The 19,295-nt window shown below is 55.6% G+C and overlaps 3 protein-coding genes across 3 annotated transcripts; 1 reads left to right on the top strand and 2 right to left on the bottom strand.

Moving 5' to 3' along the window:
* Nucleotides 1-7,034: 7,034 nt before the first annotated feature.
* Nucleotides 7,035-7,613, bottom strand: KRP23_13861 (uncharacterized protein; the record flags this gene model as incomplete). Its single annotated transcript, XM_067884626.1, has 1 exon — nt 7,035-7,613. One exon carries the CDS (start codon nt 7,611-7,613, stop codon nt 7,035-7,037), a length of 579 nt encoding a protein of 192 aa, XP_067738017.1.
* A 946-nt stretch (nt 7,614-8,559) lies between these two features.
* Nucleotides 8,560-10,617, bottom strand: KRP23_13860 (putative 4-coumarate--CoA ligase 1; the record flags this gene model as incomplete). Its single annotated transcript, XM_067884625.1, has 5 exons — nt 8,560-9,126; nt 9,197-9,427; nt 9,486-9,798; nt 9,863-10,085; nt 10,161-10,617. The coding sequence occupies 5 exons, from the start codon at nt 10,615-10,617 to the stop codon at nt 8,560-8,562; spliced, it is 1,791 nt and encodes a 596-aa protein (XP_067738016.1).
* A 6,288-nt stretch (nt 10,618-16,905) lies between these two features.
* KRP23_13859 (Ubiquitin-like modifier-activating enzyme ATG7) lies at nt 16,906-19,236 on the top strand (the record flags this gene model as incomplete). Its single annotated transcript, XM_067884624.1, has 4 exons — nt 16,906-17,022; nt 17,092-17,198; nt 17,274-17,340; nt 17,410-19,236. The coding sequence occupies 4 exons, from the start codon at nt 16,906-16,908 to the stop codon at nt 19,234-19,236; spliced, it is 2,118 nt and encodes a 705-aa protein (XP_067738015.1).
* Between the last annotated feature and the right edge of the window lie 59 nt (nt 19,237-19,295).

The following is a 19,295-nucleotide window of genomic DNA, read 5'->3' as shown; positions in this document are numbered from 1 at the left end:
CGCCATGACAGGGCGCTTGAACACGATGTGGCGTGTGCGTCGAGGCCGGCGCCGGAGACCACGAGATCTCGGGCGTCTGGCGCCGCTGCACCGTCGCGGAAAGCAGCTGCTGCCACGGCGTCAATGCGGTCACCTCTGGGATGAAAGTTGAAGTGATGCGATGGCTACGCGCAGAGCAATCGTCGAGTCCCGACGATCGACTTGGGGAGCAGCAACGCCTTACCTAACGGTTCACTCAGGCGCACGCTTGCCGGAGCAGCACCGGTGGCAAGCAGCGTCGTCCGTTGTAGGGCTGGGCATGCATTGACTCGTGCTCGGCGCGCAATGCGTAATGCAGGAAGCTGAGGCTTGCAAGTACATGGAATTCCATGCAGCGAGCGAGCAGCAGCAGATGGCGGCACTAGATTCCTTCGCGTTGGGAATGCGGGCGCTGAGCTTCGTTCGCCGCGACGCAGCACAAAAACTACACTCCCTGCAGCTACGACAGCCGCGAGGTGACGAAGCGCCGAGCGTCGTTGGGCCACACTGACGGTCACGCCGAGGACGACGTCTCCATGCGAGCTTCCCGCGGGGAGCGCTGCGTGCATTTCCCTGGAGATTGGAGAACCGTTGGGGCTGACGGCACTGCACGTGCACGTCCTAGTGTTGCGTGGTCTCTGTCGGCAACTTTAGACAGTCGTCGGCGCCCAAGTGTCGGAGACGCGGACGGCAAGCACACACGAAGCGGATCGTGACGGGAAGGTGTGGCAGACGGAAGTGCCTAATAGCGATAGCCAAGGCAGCAGGGGACCCTGTCGTCGGCATGATGAAGAGGTCGGACAAGACGGCCAACCCCCCCCCCCCCACGACCACCAAGCCAACGATCACCAAATCGCACGGCATGTATGATCGCGTGGGCAGCGTAGAGATGGAGGCCTTCGCGCAAAAGTGCCAAGAGCCCGGTTGGCGTGACGAACGATATGGATACGCCCGGGCGACGGGACCAACTGGCTGAAGAGGTATCCGATAGAACGCGAAAACTGCTGCTTCTCTTGTCGCCAGCGACGATGAGCCAACACGCTAAGGGCGAAATAGTACCATTTCTTGAATGGGCAAGTTGAAGTGTACCTTACAACCACCAAGCCAACACACACATCGAACATATCGGAAATGCGACCAGGACTGCTGGGCTTCCTGCTCTCGCTGCGCGAATCCAGCGTAACGCCAGTTGAGCGCCGCATTAGACTTGGTCATCAGAAGCGGAGAAGTCTTGAGAGCAAGAAGACTACAGCGACCACCCAACCACAGCGACGAATGTACCTCTTATTTGCGCTTGACGACGAGCTATGTAGTGTCTCGTGCTGCCTCGGGGTCTCAGCCAACTGCTGTCGACGCGAGTACTATTCTCCACGAGACATATTCGTACTGCCGGTGGTCGTGAAGGAGTACTACATGCCTCCGCCCTAGTATAGATACCACGGCCGGTGTGCAAACCATAAGGGCCCTAGGCAAACGGCTCCAGCGGCGTGGACCGGAGCACTCACTTGTAGAATCTACGTGTCTCTGCAATGCAGACACTGAGCGGGAACTTTCCATACAGCAAAGATCGACCGCTTGCCCACGCGTTTGGTGCTCACCGAATTTGACGACGGACGTGGTGAAAACTTCTAAGATGCAGCCCAGTGACAACCACAAGAGAAGACATTTGAAGCCTCCATCTACTTGTCTACTTACCCGCAAAATAAGTGAATGTTGAACTCCTGGTGCATTTGTAGGTTGCTGTACCACAATTAGCGAAGCCTGATTATTTGGACGTTGGACTCGAAATCCAAGGAATGTCGATATGGACATGGCATTGGTGTCGCTGATGGATTAACGGCCATTGGGTTCACATGTGATCGCATAAAGCAGCCCGCCCACTTTCCAAACTTCCTCGCTGCCGCTTCAAGCCGAAAACAGGAAAATGTGTTTGAACGACGTTTTTTGCTTCGCGTGCGGTGCTTGCTGCACTGCGTGGTGCATTGGCTCGAGTGACGAGACCAAGAGCGACCAGAGACACCGCCGCCGGACTCCCAAGACACCCGTGCACTACGTCGCCCCAGTAGCCGTCTCTCGTGGGCCACCGCGGAAATTCATCCAACAGCCAGGCCGCCGATCCATTTACGCCCGCCACCCTCAGTGTGGCAACGTCATTTAATACATACACTATCACGAGCTTGATCTCGAACAACGTTGTCTGAAGTGGTTGTTTAACTTTGTAATGAATATGATATAAAAGTTGTTAGTTAGTTCTTACGCTCCGGGGCAGCGTTGAGATCCCAGATTCAGGGCATATCAAGACAGACAGTAGCCGCCAGCGAAATTTCAATTAGTTGCCTCCAACTTTCCACAATTCGGAGTCAATGCGGTGACAGGTATCTTTCCTCCTAAATACTGCGTCAAAACTTCCGCAATGCTCTCAAGACTTCTCCGCTTCTGATGACCAAGTCTAATGCGGCGGTCAACTGACGTTACACTGGATTCGCGCAGAAGCCCAGCAGTCCTGGTCACATTTCCGATATGTGCGATGTGTGTTGGCTTGGTGGTTGTGAGGTACACTTCAACTTGCCCATTCAAGAAATGGTACTATTTCGCCCTTAGCGTGTTGGCTCATCGTCGCTGGCGACAAGAGAAGCAGCAGTTTTCGCGTTCTATCGGATACCTCTTCAGCCAGTTGGTCCCGTCGCCCGGGCGTATCCATATCGTTCGTCACGCCAACCGGGCTCTTGGCACTTTTGCGCGAAGGCCTCCATCTCTACGCTGCCCACGCGATCATACATGCCGTGCGATTTGGTGATCGTTAGCTTGGTGGTCGTGGGGGGGGGGTTGGCCGTCTTGGCCGACCTCTTCATCGTGCCGACGACAGGGCCCCCTGCTGCCTTGGCTATCGCTATTAGGCACTTCCGTCTGCCACACCTTCCCGTCACGATCCGCTTCGTGTGTGCTTGCCGTCCGCGTCTCCGACACTTGGGCGCCGACGACTGTCTAAAGTCGCCGACAGAGACCACGCAACACTAGGACGTGCACATGCAGTGCCGTCAGCCCCAACGGTTCTCCAATCTCCAGGGAAATGCACGCAGCGCTCCCCGCGGGAAGCTCGCATGGAGACGTCGTCCTCGGCGTGACCGTCAGTGTGGCCCAACGACGCTCGGCGCTTCGTCACCTCGCGGCTGTCGTAGCTGCAGGGAGTGTAGTTTTTGTGCTGCGTCGCGGCGAACGAAGCTCAGCGCCCGCATTCCCAACGCGAAGGAATCTAGTGCCGCCATCTGCTGCTGCTCGCTCGCTGCATGGAATTCCATGTACTTGCAAGCCTCAGCTTCCTGCATTACGCATTGCGCGCCGAGCACGAGTCAATGCATGCCCAGCCCTACAACGGACGACGCTGCTTGCCACCGGTGCTGCTCCGGCAAGCGTGCGCCTGAGTGAACCGTTAGGTAAGGCGTTGCTGCTCCCCAAGTCGATCGTCGGGACTCGACGATTGCTCTGCGCGTAGCCATCGCATCACTTCAACTTTCATCCCAGAGGTGACCGCATTGACGCCGTGGCAGCAGCTGCTTTCCGCGACGGTGCAGCGGCGCCAGACGCCCGAGATCTCGTGGTCTCCGGCGCCGGCCTCGACGCACACGCCACATCGTGTTCAAGCGCTCTGTCATGGCGACCGGGAAGCGGTCACTCACTCATTCACTCATTGGGAAGCATACCGGTAGCCATGTTGCGATTTCCGCATGGCGATCAAAAATCCCAACATGGTAGTGGGGAAATGGCTCTGAAACGATAACAGGGAAAAAATAACCGTTTGGAATGTAATCGCTCGCCACCACCACCAAGCTCCTGCCCAAATTCACGTCGATGTACCTGGATGGCGTCCTCTGTTTTGCGTGTGGCGCCTCACATCAAATAACTAAGCCAGGGAAGACAAGTGCAGTCCACGTCTGTGTCTTTTCAGTGTTGGTTTCGTGGTTCACCTCGACGAGACAGGCAAAGACATCCAAGTTCTGCAACACCTGCACCCTATTCTATCCAGAGGTTCCCACGCATGGGAACAACAAAATCCGGGTCGGAAACGCTTGAGAACCCATCGGGCTTGAGGAGTGCGCGCGGACTGCAAGGCACTTTCGATTTCGAGACGCAAGCAACACCTTCATGTGCGATTTGGACTGCGACTGTGACTGCGACTGCAGCGACTGTTGCTGCATTTGGTCCCGTCGGGCTTTACATTGCTGCTGCGACTGCTGCGAGTGTGTCACGGATTGCATCGTTTGGCGCTGGGACTGCAATACATCTTCGACCCGGACGAACGCTCGAAATCCGCCGGCCAACACGGACATTCCAAATATCATACCATTCGCAGTTATGACAAGTCGCTCGGAGACGTGACGCTCGATGACGCGTATTCCGACTAACCATTGACTAGCATATCCTGCAAGTGGATAATGCGTACGCAAGTTCTTTTTAAAAATGAAAACCTTTTACCGCCTTGACTTGCTCCTACATTAATATCATGATCCCCGAAAACGCAGTATTAGTACTCGAACCGTTCAGCGAAGGTTGATAAAGGATATACATCGAACCAGGCTGGCAGCGATTTGAAAATGTGTAAGGGTCTTCCGCTGTTTCTGTTGCGGTAGAGTTTTGGATAGATATGTTAGCTCTATTGGGACTGATAATCCGTTCGCACAGGTGACCATGGCTAAAACCGCTCTCAGAAGTATTACCTGTGACTTGGGGTGCAAGCGAGAAAAACTGCGGTACGCCAAACTGCATCGTGGATGCAGTCTGTGAAAAAATACACCATCGTGGCAAGCAAACTTGTGCGGATTCAAGCAACTATATTTCTACAGCTCGCGCAGACGCTCTGGTTCCGGTATTCTAGGCTAATGATAATAATTTACAGCTCTTGTGGCGGTTGGCTGGGTGTTTTGCGGTCGTCCTTGTATTCTGCTTAGACTCTGTCGTAGTAGCCGCCGTGGTGGTGGCCGTGGTGTGGAGGCCCCTTCTGGACGGCAACAGGTTGCACGTACACGACGCGGTCCGGCGGAGGTGCGTGGCGGTGGTGGTGGTTATCGCGGCGGCGGTCGTCGCCCCCGCAGCAGCAGCAGAGGGCGGTGAGGGACCCGCACAGGCAGCAGGCGCAGTCGTCGTCACATGGGATGCAAATGGGGATGCACATTCTCAGTTGGATGTCTGCTTCTCGTCTTGGAGGCAAATGCAGGAATGAAGATCAAGGCTGCCCCGAGTGGCTGCTTTTTGGATTTTCTGCGGTGTCCAACGCGGCAGGAACGAGATGGGATGTGGATTAAACCTGCGTTTTCAAAATCCCTTCCAAACACGATCGTATCGAATTTGGAGAATATTAGTGAATGTGTAATGTGCACACCTGTATTATGTATGCGACATGTAGCGAAATCTCCTATCTACACCTGAGCTGCCACACAAACAAGTTGCTCGCGTTGATGGTGCGCTCGCGTTGATGGTGCGCTCGCGTTGATGCCTGGAATGCCTGCGCTGTCTGGGAAATTGTAGCCGCAGGAGCGGTGGCATCGCTTGTGGCACTGGTGTCAGCAGCAACTTCCGCCGCCTGCACTGCCAGTGCATGAAGCAACTGCAACCACAGCAGTCCATGCCGTCTCCTCACCGCATTCACAACCCCCGTGATCACAGCCACCACAGTCGGCCATTTGTGTCTGAAAAAGAATGTGGAAGCTGGAGTGTTTAAGTATGAATTACCATGAGTGGCGTGAGTCAGTGCTTTGGAGTCCGACTTCATGATCACTCCGCAGGTACGGTGGAGGCAACGACCGAGCCATTACCGCCACGTTGTGTACGTGCAACCTGTTGCAGTCCGCCTCCGCATCTCACTACTAAGCGGACAGTGTGATCAAGCAAGAACAGAGGCGAATATTTCCTATCCAAGCATCGAGACTAGGATACTTTGTCTCCGTCAATTAGGTTGTTGTCTCGGTAGCGAAGATACAGCACCAATAGATTTTGAAACCATGCACTGCGACAGCAGAACGCTCTCGGAAGCGAACGAGTGTGGTGATACATTTATTAAGACGGTGTCCAGGCATGAAGGTTGCCTATGAACCACGTCAACCAATGCTTTTAGCCGACCATCGATCACTCACCGCTCGATCATCAGTGTTGTAGAGTCTACAAAAACTGCGCGACTCATGTCTCGCCCTGGTCAGACGTCACAGATGCTTGTGATCGGCACCACGCTGAAAATCCATACGTTTGCTCCGGCTCATTTGCACGTCCACCCTGATCTGCGGTCTCCCATTCCCCAATCCGCCCTCAAACACCGAAGTGCCAACACCGGCAACTAAGTAAGGCAACGATGTGCATTCCCTGCTGCTGCGACGATGGTCCTCCGGGACCCGATGGCGGCTGCTGCGACCCGTGCGGACCGTGCTGCGGTGATTGTGGCGGTTGCTGCGGAGACTTGGACTGCTGCCTCTGCGGAGCTTTGACCGCTTGCTGCTGCTGCGGTGGCGGAGATCGCGGCCGCCATGACCGAGGCCCTCCGCCCGAGCGCGTCGTCTACGTGGAGCCTGTCGTCGTCCAGGGAGGACCCCCGCCACACCGCGGCTACTACTAAGCCCAGGGGTCAACCGACCGACAGAGCAAGAACAACGACCAAGCAAACCCCAGTTACGTGAGCTCACCGCCGTACGTGTAAATTAGAGCGGAAGCTTCCGAGCAATGGAACGAAATATATCCTTGAAACCTTCAACCTCAGCATCGAATTTGACGTTTGGCTGGTATGTGTACTTCGAGTTGCTGGAGCTTGTGTCGCAGCAGCTTCCCGACGAATTTCGGGATGGCATCTTTCTTGTAAAGGTACAACCGGCTCGGTTACGTAGGCCACGATCTCCACAGGTGTCGGTGCGGTGGGATTGTTCGACCTGGTGTACAAGTAATCTATCCGGATTTGATATTGTTGAAATGCTCACTCACCCATACGACGAGTACTCAAGACTACGGCTGAATTGTTTGATTTTACTTCTCAAAACTCATAGATAGCAGTGCGCTGGTCGAGGCGGGAGGTTCACTCGCGAGTTGTGCAGCAGTCTCGGGAGTCGGTGGATGCCTGCACTCCCTTCCGTCGCGTCCCCACTGTACTGGTTGTCGTCTTCTGAGAGGAAGACTCGGTAGACGAACGTCGGCACTGCCAGCTGCAAATCCAAGTCTCCGAGTCGCTCCAACCTGAACGTGGCGTCTTGTGACAACGGTTGCAGCACCCGCAGCACTAGGTCATTTTCTAGTTTATTGTGTTTCATTGGCGCAACACTTTCACTCTCCGACGAAGAGCTAGAAAACTCCTCTTCAATAGAGTGGGGCACCCATTGCGTCCCTCTCACGTCTTTAACCTTGCTTTTATCAGGTTGTTGCTCTGGCAAGCGGCAACTTTCTCTGGACCTCGCACTGCCGAGGTCGATGGTCACGCAATCCGTTTCAACGTCCTCGGCAGCGCGAATCTCGGCGTGCTTGAGACTCTGGCGCCTCATTCGCGCGTGCATTTGCGACTCGAAGACGTTGCGCACCGCCTTTTCGCGCTCCTCCTGCCGCCACTGGCGCCTTCTCCGGATCATGGCCCGAGGCACCAGGAAGGCGAACGCCTCCCGCTGCTCGATGTAGCTGAGCACCACTTTTGCCTCGTTGCAAAAGGAAGCGGAGGCGCGGGGCCTGCGCGTCGGGTTTTGCACTGCCGCTAGCTCTGCGTAGGGTGCTGCGTAAATTGCTGGCAATGACCGAGGGCTGCCTTTGTTCAGTCAAATTTGAGAGGAAACCTTCGCGCTTCAACACAGCCTGGGTGGCTCGGGAGAAGCTACACTTTCTATTGTGTGGTGCACACAAACATCCACTGGGTGGCACGGTTCGCCCATCATCAAAACATTCGGTTCACCTTAGTGAAGTCAAGTGTGCGCGCGTCACAGATCACAGCTGGCGAAAACGCGTTGGACAAGTGTGCGGAATATCCAACGGCTAAAGTCTCCGTAAGTCGGCGGGAGCTCCTCATTCTTCAATTTGCCACGTTGCACCCAAGCCCAAACCACCTCCAGTCATGTGCATCCCCATCTGCCTCCCGTGTGACGACATGGCCTGCTGCCTCTGCGGTTCAGTCACTGCGTGCTGCTGTTGCGGAGGCGGCAACGACCGTCGCGACGACTACAACCGCCGCCCTCCCCCGCCGCAGCGCGTCGTCTACGTGCAGCCAGTGGTCGTCCAGCAAGGGCCTCCGCGTCACCGTCACGGTCGCTACTAAGTGACAACTAGACCAGGGCGAGCAACAAACTCAAGACAACCAAGAATCGACTTGTGGTGCAGCGAACCTCCAACCGTTTCGAAAGACCCAACGGCGGATTGATGACGAACGCAACCGTTTCCATCTACAGGATAATACGGCGAGCAGGGGCCTACCGACCGATAGCACTTTGTCGCTACCATTGTACAATAGGAACTGTACAGATAACTTCAACACACACTGCATTTGCACTTTACACCAGACAACACGACCTACTCTTTTCTTTGCAGTGACTAGGCGTTGTGAAGACGGTTCTCCCGCTCCTGGAGGCGACGACGCAGCATCTTGCCAGACGCGTTCTTGGGGATGGCCTCGATGAACTGCACCTCGCGCACCTTCTTGAAGGGGGCCACGTTCTCGGCCACGTAGTCCATGATGTCCTGCGGTGTCGGGCGGTTGGGGCTGACCGGGTTCTTGAGCACCACGAAGGCCTTGGGGATCTCTTCGCCCATCGCGCTCTGTCCGCGAACGCAGCAGCAGTCGGCAATGGCAGGGTGGTGGTTCAGCACGTCCTCCAGCTCGCCAGGCGCGACTTGGTGGCCCTTGTACTTGATGAGCTCTTTGGCGCGGTCGATGACGAACACGAATCCATCGTCGTCGATGTAGCCGATGTCCCCCGTTCGAAGGAACCCGTCTTCCGTGAAGATGCTCTGGTTGGCCTCGTGGTTGTTCTCATAGCCCAGCATAACCTGCGGCCCTCGGTACAGCAGCTCCCCTTCCTGGTTTGGCGGTAAGTCTCGGTCCGTGCTCATACAGCGAACACGGAGCTCCGTGTTCGGCACCAGTCGTCCAACACTCCCCTGGAAATTGCAGTTTACCAACCAGGTTAGCACCAGATCACTGAGGATGTACCAGTGTAGCGTTCCTTACCGGCTTGCGGGTGTGGTCTTCACCATAGTTGACAGCAGGAGACAGCTCGGTCATGCCGTAGATCTGTTTCACGTTGAGTCCCAGGCGGTCGTGTACAAGGCCCTCGACTTGTTTGCCGATTGGGGCGCCACCAGACACGACAAACTGCGTCGACGAGAGATCAAAATCCTCCACCAGAGGATGGTGCGCCAGGAACAGCACAGCAGGCGGCGCGATGTGAGCCGTGCGAATCTACGGTAGGCAATGGGCGTAAGTGGTGATCAAATATGGACGGGCGGAGCCCACTCACTTTATACGTCGCCAACGCGTCGAGGAACGTGTCTGGCATGAATCGCGGCAAGACGACGATGCTCTTGCCCTGAAGGATGCTGAGGTGGATGAGCATCATGCCGTAGATGTGGAAGAAGGGCACGAGGCCCAGGAAGTTGTCGCCTTCAGGCTCCACATGGCTCACTTGCAGAGCGTTCGCCAGCAAGTTTCTGGCGCTGAGCCCCACTCCCTTGGGGTTGCCGGTCGTTCCGCTCGAGAACGGCAGCATCAGCTTCAGATGCGGATCGATGCGTTGGTAGGTGAAGTCGTGGTCGGTCTGGGCTGCCATGTCACTACAACAATGAAAACGCAGCCCACTATTAGTCGGAGGTACCCTCAACGAAGTATGCTACGCACTTGATGCTCTTGAGGTCGTGCGTCTCGGTCGCCTCAGTCGTCCCCATCGTGAACGTGACAGCATTCGTCAATCCCGCCGTGGACGCAGCTTCAACTGCCACGTTCTCCAGCTGCTTGTGGGTCACCAGGTAGCTCGCCTTGGACTGGGTCAGCTGGTACGCCAACTCGTTCGGCACGAAAAGCGGCGACGCCGGTGAGCACACCGCCCCCATCCCCGTCAGTGCTGCACGGAACAAGTAGCAACGCCTTCAACAGTTAGTTACAAACTACCCTGCTAGTACTTAGCGCTGTAGCTCACCTAGAACGACCATGGGGTACTCGATGCAGTTGAACGAGTGCAACAGCACGACGTCCCCCTTACGAACCCCTTCCTGTGCGAAGGACGCAGCGAGGCGTCCAGCGCCCGTGAAGAGTTCGTTGAACGTCACCTTCTTGTGGGTGACTCCACACACGAAGGCCGTCTTGTCCCCATTGACGCGAGCTTGCTGCTCGGCCACTTCCCAAATGGTGTGGCCCGGGATCTCAATGTCGTCGTGCGGGGACTTGTGCACGATTCGGTCGAAAGTTTCGGTCGGGTCTGGAAGGTTCGCCACATGCTCGGCCGCAGCGGACGACGAAAAGTTGGCGAGACTTGGCGTTGTGATGCCTCTCGTGAACGAAACTTGCTGGGCCAAGGCCTTGCCCAGAGCACGACGACCAGACCGCAAGAGGGTCGGACGTTCCACCACTAGACGCAACACGCGCCTTGCCAGCATGTTGCGCGTTGGTTGTGAGCTCAAGCGGACCGAATGGAGAATGAGGACGACGTCCTAGTCTCGGACTCCGAGATGCTGTCGGGGGATGCACACGTTGAAGAGCAGCGGCTATTGACACGGACTGTAGGTCGGATGACATGTGATGAGGTGTATTTGCATTTGTCAGTCACCCCTTCGGGTGGTGTCAGTAGTCGAGCCAAGTTGAAGCTGCAGTCATCGATGTTGCGTGTATGCGGATGGCCTCGGCATAGCGTTTAACATCGCCGGAAATGCCAATGCTCGCTCACCAGAGGGATTGGGCTCGGCAACGTTGGTTGTAGACCGTGAGCTGCTTTGCCTGCCGTAGCGAATGCACTACCACGGTTCGGTCTCTCAAACTGAGCTTGTGAGAAGCAACCCAAGAGCCCATGGCGCTCTGTGTTCGAAGCTAATGCGCTAGCCCCTACATGTAGCTCGGTCGAGACGGGTTTGAGTTTGTGCTCGTCAGCATATGACGTTGCGCGCTTCAGAGTAAGTTGCGAAGTGAGTTCATTTAGCAGTTAGACGAAGCTCTCTAGCGCTACTCGCCTTGCAAGGGGGGGCGTGCTGTGTGGCAACGCCCTCCAGCTCTCCAGCACCAACCACTGGTGCTTGATTATGCAGTGCCGCGGTTGACGCGGCATGTATTATGCAGGTGTAGTGTTTACGGGTTCTCGGGTGCTGCTGTCGGTTGGTGCTGCCAGTGTCGGTTGGGTTGCTGCATCGTCGGTGCCGGCGTCGTCCTTGGTCCGCTTGTCGCCGTCGTCTGATCCAATCTCCACACTGCCCCCCAAGACGACAAGACACCTTCAGAGCACCTTCGTGTCACATTCGTCTGTGATTGATTCTGAACTTATGTATCCATGTCCCGTCGTATGCGCCCAACTTCAACGGCAACGTGTTCAACATGTACCCTTTCGAAAGGATCAGCAGTAACTCAGCAACCAAGAAAAATTGGACCCCCAAACTTCTACAGCAATTCAGCCACGCTGTTCTCCGTCGCATACTTCGAGACCAGCGTTGGAACATCACGCTTGATCGAATGGGCAGGTTCCCAAGAGTTCTCGATGTCCTGCAGGCCGCGCCAAGCCACCAGGAGCTCCAGCTCACCAGACGTAGCATTGAAACGGTGTGAAACTACATCCCGAACTTCGAGTATAATGCCTTGCAAAGACACATGCTCACGGATCTCGGCCGTCTCGTCGAGGTCAGCATCGTGGTAGAACTTCAAGCGCGAGCCATGCACATCATACTCAGCCCCAGTGAGTAAATGGCGGATGAGGAACGAGTGCGGGAGGGCCTTGGTGACCTGGAAAGGTCCGACCCAGCGCACAAGCAGTTTGTTCCCCTGCAGTCGCTTGTCCACTCGCGACCAGAGGACGTAGTCCCCTTCAGAAAAATTGCACACAGTGCCGTTAGAGCGTGCCATCGCGGCCACACGCTGCTGCTCGCGGCGGTCACGGACAACACGGTGCAGTCCGTGCAGGCTACGTCGGAGCTCTTCAACCGCCTCGCGTAGCGCAGCCTTCTCCATGGGTAGATTTCGCAGCACTCGCTCCGTAGGTGTAGCCACAATGTCGAGAGCGGAAACAGCAGGTAGCCCAGTGAAAAGCTCCACAGGGGCACAGTTGCCCAGTGAGTACACCGGAGTGTGGTTCAGGTTTGCCTGTATAATGGGCAGGAGATACACCCAGTTGCGGGTATCCAGGCGACTCTCCAACAGCATGACACGCAGCACCTGAAGAATGTCACGGTTGACCCGTTCAACGGTGCCGTTAATCCAAGGTGTGTACACTGGCGCGAACTGGTGGCTCGCACCGAGCCTCTCCGCAAGCAGCCCCACAACTTCGCTCTTAAAGTGCGAACCATTGTCGGACATCCATGTTGGAGGGGCCCCGAACCTCTTGTTCCAGTCAAGGATGGCTGCCACAGCAGTTTGGCTGTCTGCTACGTCTGCCGGCACAAGCTCACAGAAGTGGGTGAGCTCGTCCTTGAGGACCAACACGTACTTGGTGTCGCCATAGCTCTCTCCAAGGTAGAGGTAGTCCAGGTGCAGACATTCGTTGCGCTTTGCTACTGGTCGGTCCACCGTCCAGTTCCTTTGAATCACCAGGCCACCCTTGACATGTTTGCACAAGAGACACAGGTTGACAAACCGAATCACCGCTTGGCGAGCGTTCGCTAAGACGAACCTGCGATCCAAAAGCTCCACCATCACATTCACACCTCGGTGCCCTTGGGGGCCACAATGCGCCACCACAAACAGACGCTTCAACACCGCCTTTGCTTGTGCAGGCAGCCACAGCTTGTCATCCACTTCAATCCCGTCACTAGTCATCACGGCGCTGTCGGGTGCATCTCCCTCATACTGATGCTGTGCTCGAACAATCTCAGAGCGCGTCGGCCACGTGAACTCGTCGTCCTGTAGTGGACGCAGCTCAGACAGTGCCTGAGCCGACCGTGTAGTCACTCGCTTAACGGCCAGAGACTTGACTGTATCAGGAGGCGCAGGCTGCCCCCAGCGTGATATGATATCCGCCCAAAGGTTGTTCTCGCCGGCGATATGATGGATGACATAGCGACAGCCCACTAGCTTCAGCGCCCAGCGTTGCAGTTTCCCCTTCACGTGCTGCTTCACCTCTCTGTCAGGTGTGAAGATCTGAATAAGGTTTGAATGGTCGCAGTACACGTGGAACCCTTTCTCACGCGTGAGCATGTAGTCCAGGTCCCCACACGCCTTCACGATCGGATACCCTTCCTTCTCGACGATCGACCAGTTCCTCTGCGCATTCTTGAACAGTCCGCCTCGGCAGATCAGCAGTTCATGCTGCTGCTCTTCAACCGGGACTCCATCCTGCCAATTCAAGACCTGGGTCAACACCAGTGCATACCCAGTCAGCGAGGCGTCCGAGAACAAGCACACCGTCGCCCTTTTATCCGGGAACGCCAGCTTGCATGATCGCTCGATCATCTCGAGTGTTTTCCGAAATGTTTCCGCCTCTTCCTTACTCCATTCCACCACAGCTCCACTTAGCTGAGCTTTACGACGCCCACGAGACTGCATCACGCGCTCGAGTTTTTCCTGCAGCGGCGCAGTTGTGCGTGCATAATCGACCATCGAGTCTCTCAGCCAATTCAGTGCGCACAGGAAATGCTGGAGCGCAGCACCGGTCGGTGGCAATGGCATCTGCCGCAGTGCGGCTAATCGTTCAGGGTCGTGCTCGACACCAGCTCCATCGATCACCTTGCCACACCATTTAACACGCTTCGCAAAAAGTTTGCACTTGCGAGCGTTCAACTTCAACTTTCGCTGCCGTAGAATGGCGAAGAACTTGCCAAGACTCTCCAGAAAAGCTCCAGCAGTGCATGCGTACAGCAACACGTCGTCAATCCAGACAAGCACGTTCCGAAATAATAGGTCCCTCAGTACTTCGTGCATTTGGGCTTGAAAGTGCACTGCAGAGTCGCAAGCTCCCTGTGGCACGCGGGATGGCGTGAAAACGCCGTCTTCCGTCACGAAACTGAACAGCTCCCGGCTGTTCGGATGGAGAGGCATCTGCCAGAACCCTTTGTGGAAGTCAAATGCACCAAATCCGTACGACCCACGCACGGACTCCGTCACCACGGCGAGATTCGGCGCAGCACCAGCCAGTGGCACCGTGAGCCGATTGACGGGCCTGTAGTCGATAGTGATTCGAAATTCATCCGTGCCACGTTTAGCTACTGGCAGCGCGGGACAGGCCCAACGACTCTGGGTGTTCCGCTCAACGAGTCCTGCATCCTCCAGTTCTCGCACATACTCCCGAAGAAATTGGCGCTGAGCCTCAGGATAGCGCCGGACGCCGCTACGATACGGCTGCACACCGCTCTCCAACCGCACTTCGAGTGGTTGGACATCTGCAGCTTCATCACGGCCAAGGCGGACCCTGAAGACGTCGGAGTATTCCAGCACCATTTGCCGTAGTTCATCCGCCATAGCCGGTTCAAAGCCGGCTTGAATGGCCTCATCGACCATGTTGTGCAACAATGTATCGACCTCATTGTCCTCACTATTTCCAAGCACATCCATGTGTTCGCACGGGATGTCATCAGCTTCAAACTCGGCGGCCTCAATGTGCTGTTGAGCCAACTGCTCGAAAACCCCATCAAGGTCCACGCCGATCGATTGCAGTGTCGACTTGCCGAGCAACAGCTCCTCCTCGGGTGCTTCAAGCACAAGGCACTCAATGCCGCTCAAGCGCAATGGCCCCGCCGCCGTTACGATTTGCACATCGAGATGTATTTTCTCGTGACAAAGCATCGCATTGCCGCCAGCAGCGACAACCTCCAGCGGTGGATCAATAATCACCGTTGACAGCTCTGGCAACAACTCCCTGAGTTCGGCCATCACTGGGCGGCCAATAATGTTGACGTCAGAGCCCGTGTCTGGGCAGTAAGGAACGTCCAGCACACCGTTGATTACAGCACTGCGGAAAGCTGGTTCCCCATCGGTTGTGATCCTCTTGACACGCTCCTGCGCACGACTCCGTTTCTCACGCAGCATCTTCTCCACGTTGGCCTTCTGCTCCGCTGTTGCCGTCGGGCAATCTCGGGCCCAGTGAGGCCCCTTACACACCAAGCACCCGTCGCGAGGAGGTTTCCGGGGGCCCGCGGCACCCCGACCACCGCCCTGGATGCTCGATGGCTTGGGAAGTTGCTTTGCAGGTCGACCGTGCGCTTTGGCTGCCGCACCGCCGTCCTCCTTCGGTCGCAGACTGGAGCTTTGCTTCATCTCATTCTGCATCAAATAGTACTGCTGCTGACGTGTCGCTCGCTCAATCATCAGGTCATGAAGTGCGAGGTCATCGACCTTCGCTTCGCGATGGGTCAACTCGACCAACCGAGTCAAGTCGACTTTCAAAATCTCGGGGGTCACGTGTGTCAGTAGCAGCTTGCATCTCATCTTCAGTCTCTGCCGACCCGCCTCACCAACAGCTGGTCCACGGCCCAACATACCAGTTAGACCGTTGTCTTCGACCAGTCTGTCGAAGCCCATGAAATACTTTGCGATCCGGGCTTCGACATCGACCTCTTCCAAGTCCATCTTCAGCTCAGCAAAGAGCCGGGACACATCGTGGACTCGGTCGTTCACCATTCCTCCAACCTTACGCTTCATCTCTGCTAGAAGCATAGCGTCGGTCACACTCTCCACTTCCTTCTTGAGAATGTAGTGAGCCACATGCTCCAGTACCCGGGGTTTCAAAGACGTCCGGATACTCCTGGCCACGGTTTCTTGGACTTCGCCCGTGGTCGAGCACCGCTCAGCGATCTTGGCCTCATACTGCCTGCGCTCTCGAATGAACGTAGTGATAGCAGCCTGGCTCCACACGGCAAGCTCCGGTGCAGCCACCACCTCAAAGATCGGCTGAGGCACGGTCATCCTGACGTCGCCCTCTGCGTCGTATTCGTAGTCCACCATGCCTGGCATTGCGATACTTGTACTTGTGTTCGTTAAAGAATTCTTTATGACGTTGCGCGCTTCAGAGTAAGTTGCGAAGTGAGTTCATTTAGCAGTTAGACGAAGCTCTCTAGCGCTACTCGCCTTGCAAGGGGGGGCGTGCTGTGTGGCAACGCCCTCCAGCTCTCCAGCACCAACCACTGGTGCTTGATTATGCAGTGCCGCGGTTGACGCGGCATGTATTATGCAGGTGTAGTGTTTACGGGTTCTCGGGTGCTGCTGTCGGTTGGTGCTGCCAGTGTCGGTTGGGTTGCTGCATCGTCGGTGCCGGCGTCGTCCTTGGTCCGCTTGTCGCCGTCGTCTGATCCAATCTCCACACAGCAACCCATTCTGACAAAGTTGCTTGATAACAGACGCAAATTCGTGGTAGCAGGAAAATCTGTGCGACCAGTACCACTAGTAGTTTTCCTCTTACCATCTCTGGGTTATTGAAATGGTTACCAAATCCGCGGCAACACACGATGCCTTCGCAAGGAAGTTTGAGCGCTGGGAGTGATAGCCACGAGCTGCTTTGATCAATTAAAGAAATTGAGTTGGATCTTGCATTTTCGTGACACATTATCAGCTCTTGGATGTTCCTGAGTTGGAATGAATGCCCGAGGGCGGTTCATCTTGTAATGCAGGAGGAATCGACGATATGACCAGAGGAGCTTTATCGATGTTGAAGTTTATCGTACTTAGTAGTACCCTCTTTTCAGTGACATTGATGACTTCTTAAGAAAATCCCAATCAACCCACAATTGATTCTTCAAGAAGAAGAACAAGACGAAGCCATGGCAGACGCCCAAGTGCTCAAGTTCCAGCCGTGGAACAGCGCGCCCGATGTGTCCTTCTGGCAGACGCTCACGTCGCTCAAGCTCGATAAGTTCCAACTGGACGACCAGGCGCAGGTGACCGCAAAAAAAACTACGAGAGAATAAAGAGTATCTCTAATGTTGTTAATCGATTTATTTGGGCAGCGAATCACGGGCTATTTCACGCCAGGGAGGTCGGAGAATGTCCCCGCACGCTTTACTATCGATGAGAGTGCGTTCCCGAACGCTGAAGGCACGCAGCGAGACGGCAGGTGCGTCGATCCTCGATCATAAGTTATGGGGGTCGCTTTCATCATTTATATTTGATGCTTTCGGTTATTTGACAGGGACACTGACCGTGCTCGCTACGAGTGGCAAGCTCCTGGACTCCTATACAATACCAACACCCTCGAGGTGAGGTGGTGGGCGCTCTGAAATGCTCGGAAAAACTGGTGCTCATTCATTATTTATTATACTTGGCAGGCCTTTAAGAAGCTGGACAAGGCTAAGCTGCTTCGCGATGCTGGTGAGAAAATTCTGGACCTGGTGCTAGAAGGTGGCAATGAAGACGTCTCGATCGACCATCTGAACAGCTTCGTCCTCATCACCTTCGCCGACCTGAAGAAACACTCGTTCCTGTACTGGTTCGGATTTCCGGCGCTGTCTCCACCAGCGCCATTTCAGTATGGAGCTCCGCCTGCATCGGTGTCGTCGGTGCTGACGCTGAAGGAGCAGGTTGAGGTGCTACGAGGTCTGCTGAAGCTGCGTCGCGTGAACAGAGATACAGGTGTGATGGAGGGCAACTTTGCGTCGTTCTTTGTTGTGGAGCGTCTCGCTGGGGGTACCACGAGTGAGCAAGTTGTGAGGGTTCTGGATGTCCAGAAGTGGCGAGCAGCTGCTCATAACGCGGATGATGTGCTGGAAACGATTTTTGGCTTTGTGGATCCCTGTCCGCTGAAGACGAACCCAGGCTGGCCGCTGCGCAACTTTTTGGCGCTGCTCACAGCACTGCCGGCTGGAAAAGTGGACTGCTCGCAACCGCTGAAGGTCATTTCTTTCCGTGAGCATGTGCATCAGTTTGCAGAAGTGCCCGATGACTTTGAGTGGAAGAGCTCCGTGGTGTTCGAGGTCAAAAGTGACCAATCGTTCATGGTAAACGACCGGTCCCGACAAGATGTTCGCGTTATGGGCTGGGAAGCCAACGTTCGTGGCAAAATGGGCCCGCGGATGATGGAGCTCGGCGGCATTTTGGACCCCATCCGTCTTGCGGAAACGTCGGTAGACTTAAATCTGAAGCTGATGCGGTGGCGCCAACTCCCATCGCTAGATTTGGAGTTGCTTGCACAGACAAAGTGTCTGCTTCTCGGGGCCGGGACGCTCGGCTGCTACACTGCACGTAGTTTGCTCGCGTGGGGTTTCCGCAACATCACTTTTGTCGACAACTCCACGGTGAGCCATTCCAACCCAGTTCGGCAACCTCTGTTCGAATTCAAAGACGTCGGAAAACCGAAAGGAGAGTGCGCAGCTAACGCCTTGAAGCGCATTTTCCCACTCGTGAACTCCCAAGCTGTGAATCTGACGATCCCAATGGCAGGCCACGCACTCAGCAGCTCACAATTAATGGAAGAAGCCACGAAGGGACTGGAAACGCTGGAGCAGCTTATTGAATCCCACGACGTCATCTTTTTGGGAACTGATTCTCGTGAGAGTCGTTGGCTGCCGACTGTAATCGCCTCGTCGAAAAGGAAAATCCTTCTGAACGCAGCGCTGGGCTTCGACAGCTACCTAGTCATGCGCCATGGTGTTTATCCTGAGCACGAGAACGGCGACTCAAGTCAACCGTCCTTGGGCTGCTACTTCTGTAACGACATCGTGAGTCCGCGTGATTCGCTCAAGGATCGCACACTGGATCAAATGTGTACTGTGACCCGACCGGGTCTTGCACCAATTGCTGCAGCAACGGCGGTGGAGCTCCTAGTTGCCGTGCTACATTCCCCTCAAGGAAAGTATGCGGGCGCTGAAAAGCCAACCGACGGCTCTGCCCCCATGGACTATATTCCACACCAGCTCCGTGGGTTCCTAAATGCATTCCAGAACATGGTGATCACAGGCGAGGCATTCGACAAATGCATTGCCTGCAGCTCGAAGGTGTTAGGTGCGTACGCAGATGACGCCCTCGGTCTGCTGGAGAAGGCATGTAACTCCTCTGCGTATCTGGAGGAGCTCACGGGGCTGAACCAACTGACGGAAGAGGCGGACTCATTGATGGTCGACCTTGAGGACAGCGACGAAGACGGCGATATGATCTAGGCATAAGGTAAGTGGATTCGCGATCTTCAGTGCTAATGGTGCCAATTCAACTCTATCGA

This window comes from Phytophthora ramorum (assembly GCF_020800215.1).
Source record: "Phytophthora ramorum isolate Pr-102 chromosome Unknown Phyram_PR-102_s0019, whole genome shotgun sequence".
Lineage (NCBI taxonomy): Eukaryota > Oomycota > Peronosporomycetes > Peronosporales > Peronosporaceae > Phytophthora > Phytophthora ramorum.
Note: the sequence above shows the minus strand (reverse complement) of the source record. Positions and strands in the feature narration are given on the sequence as shown.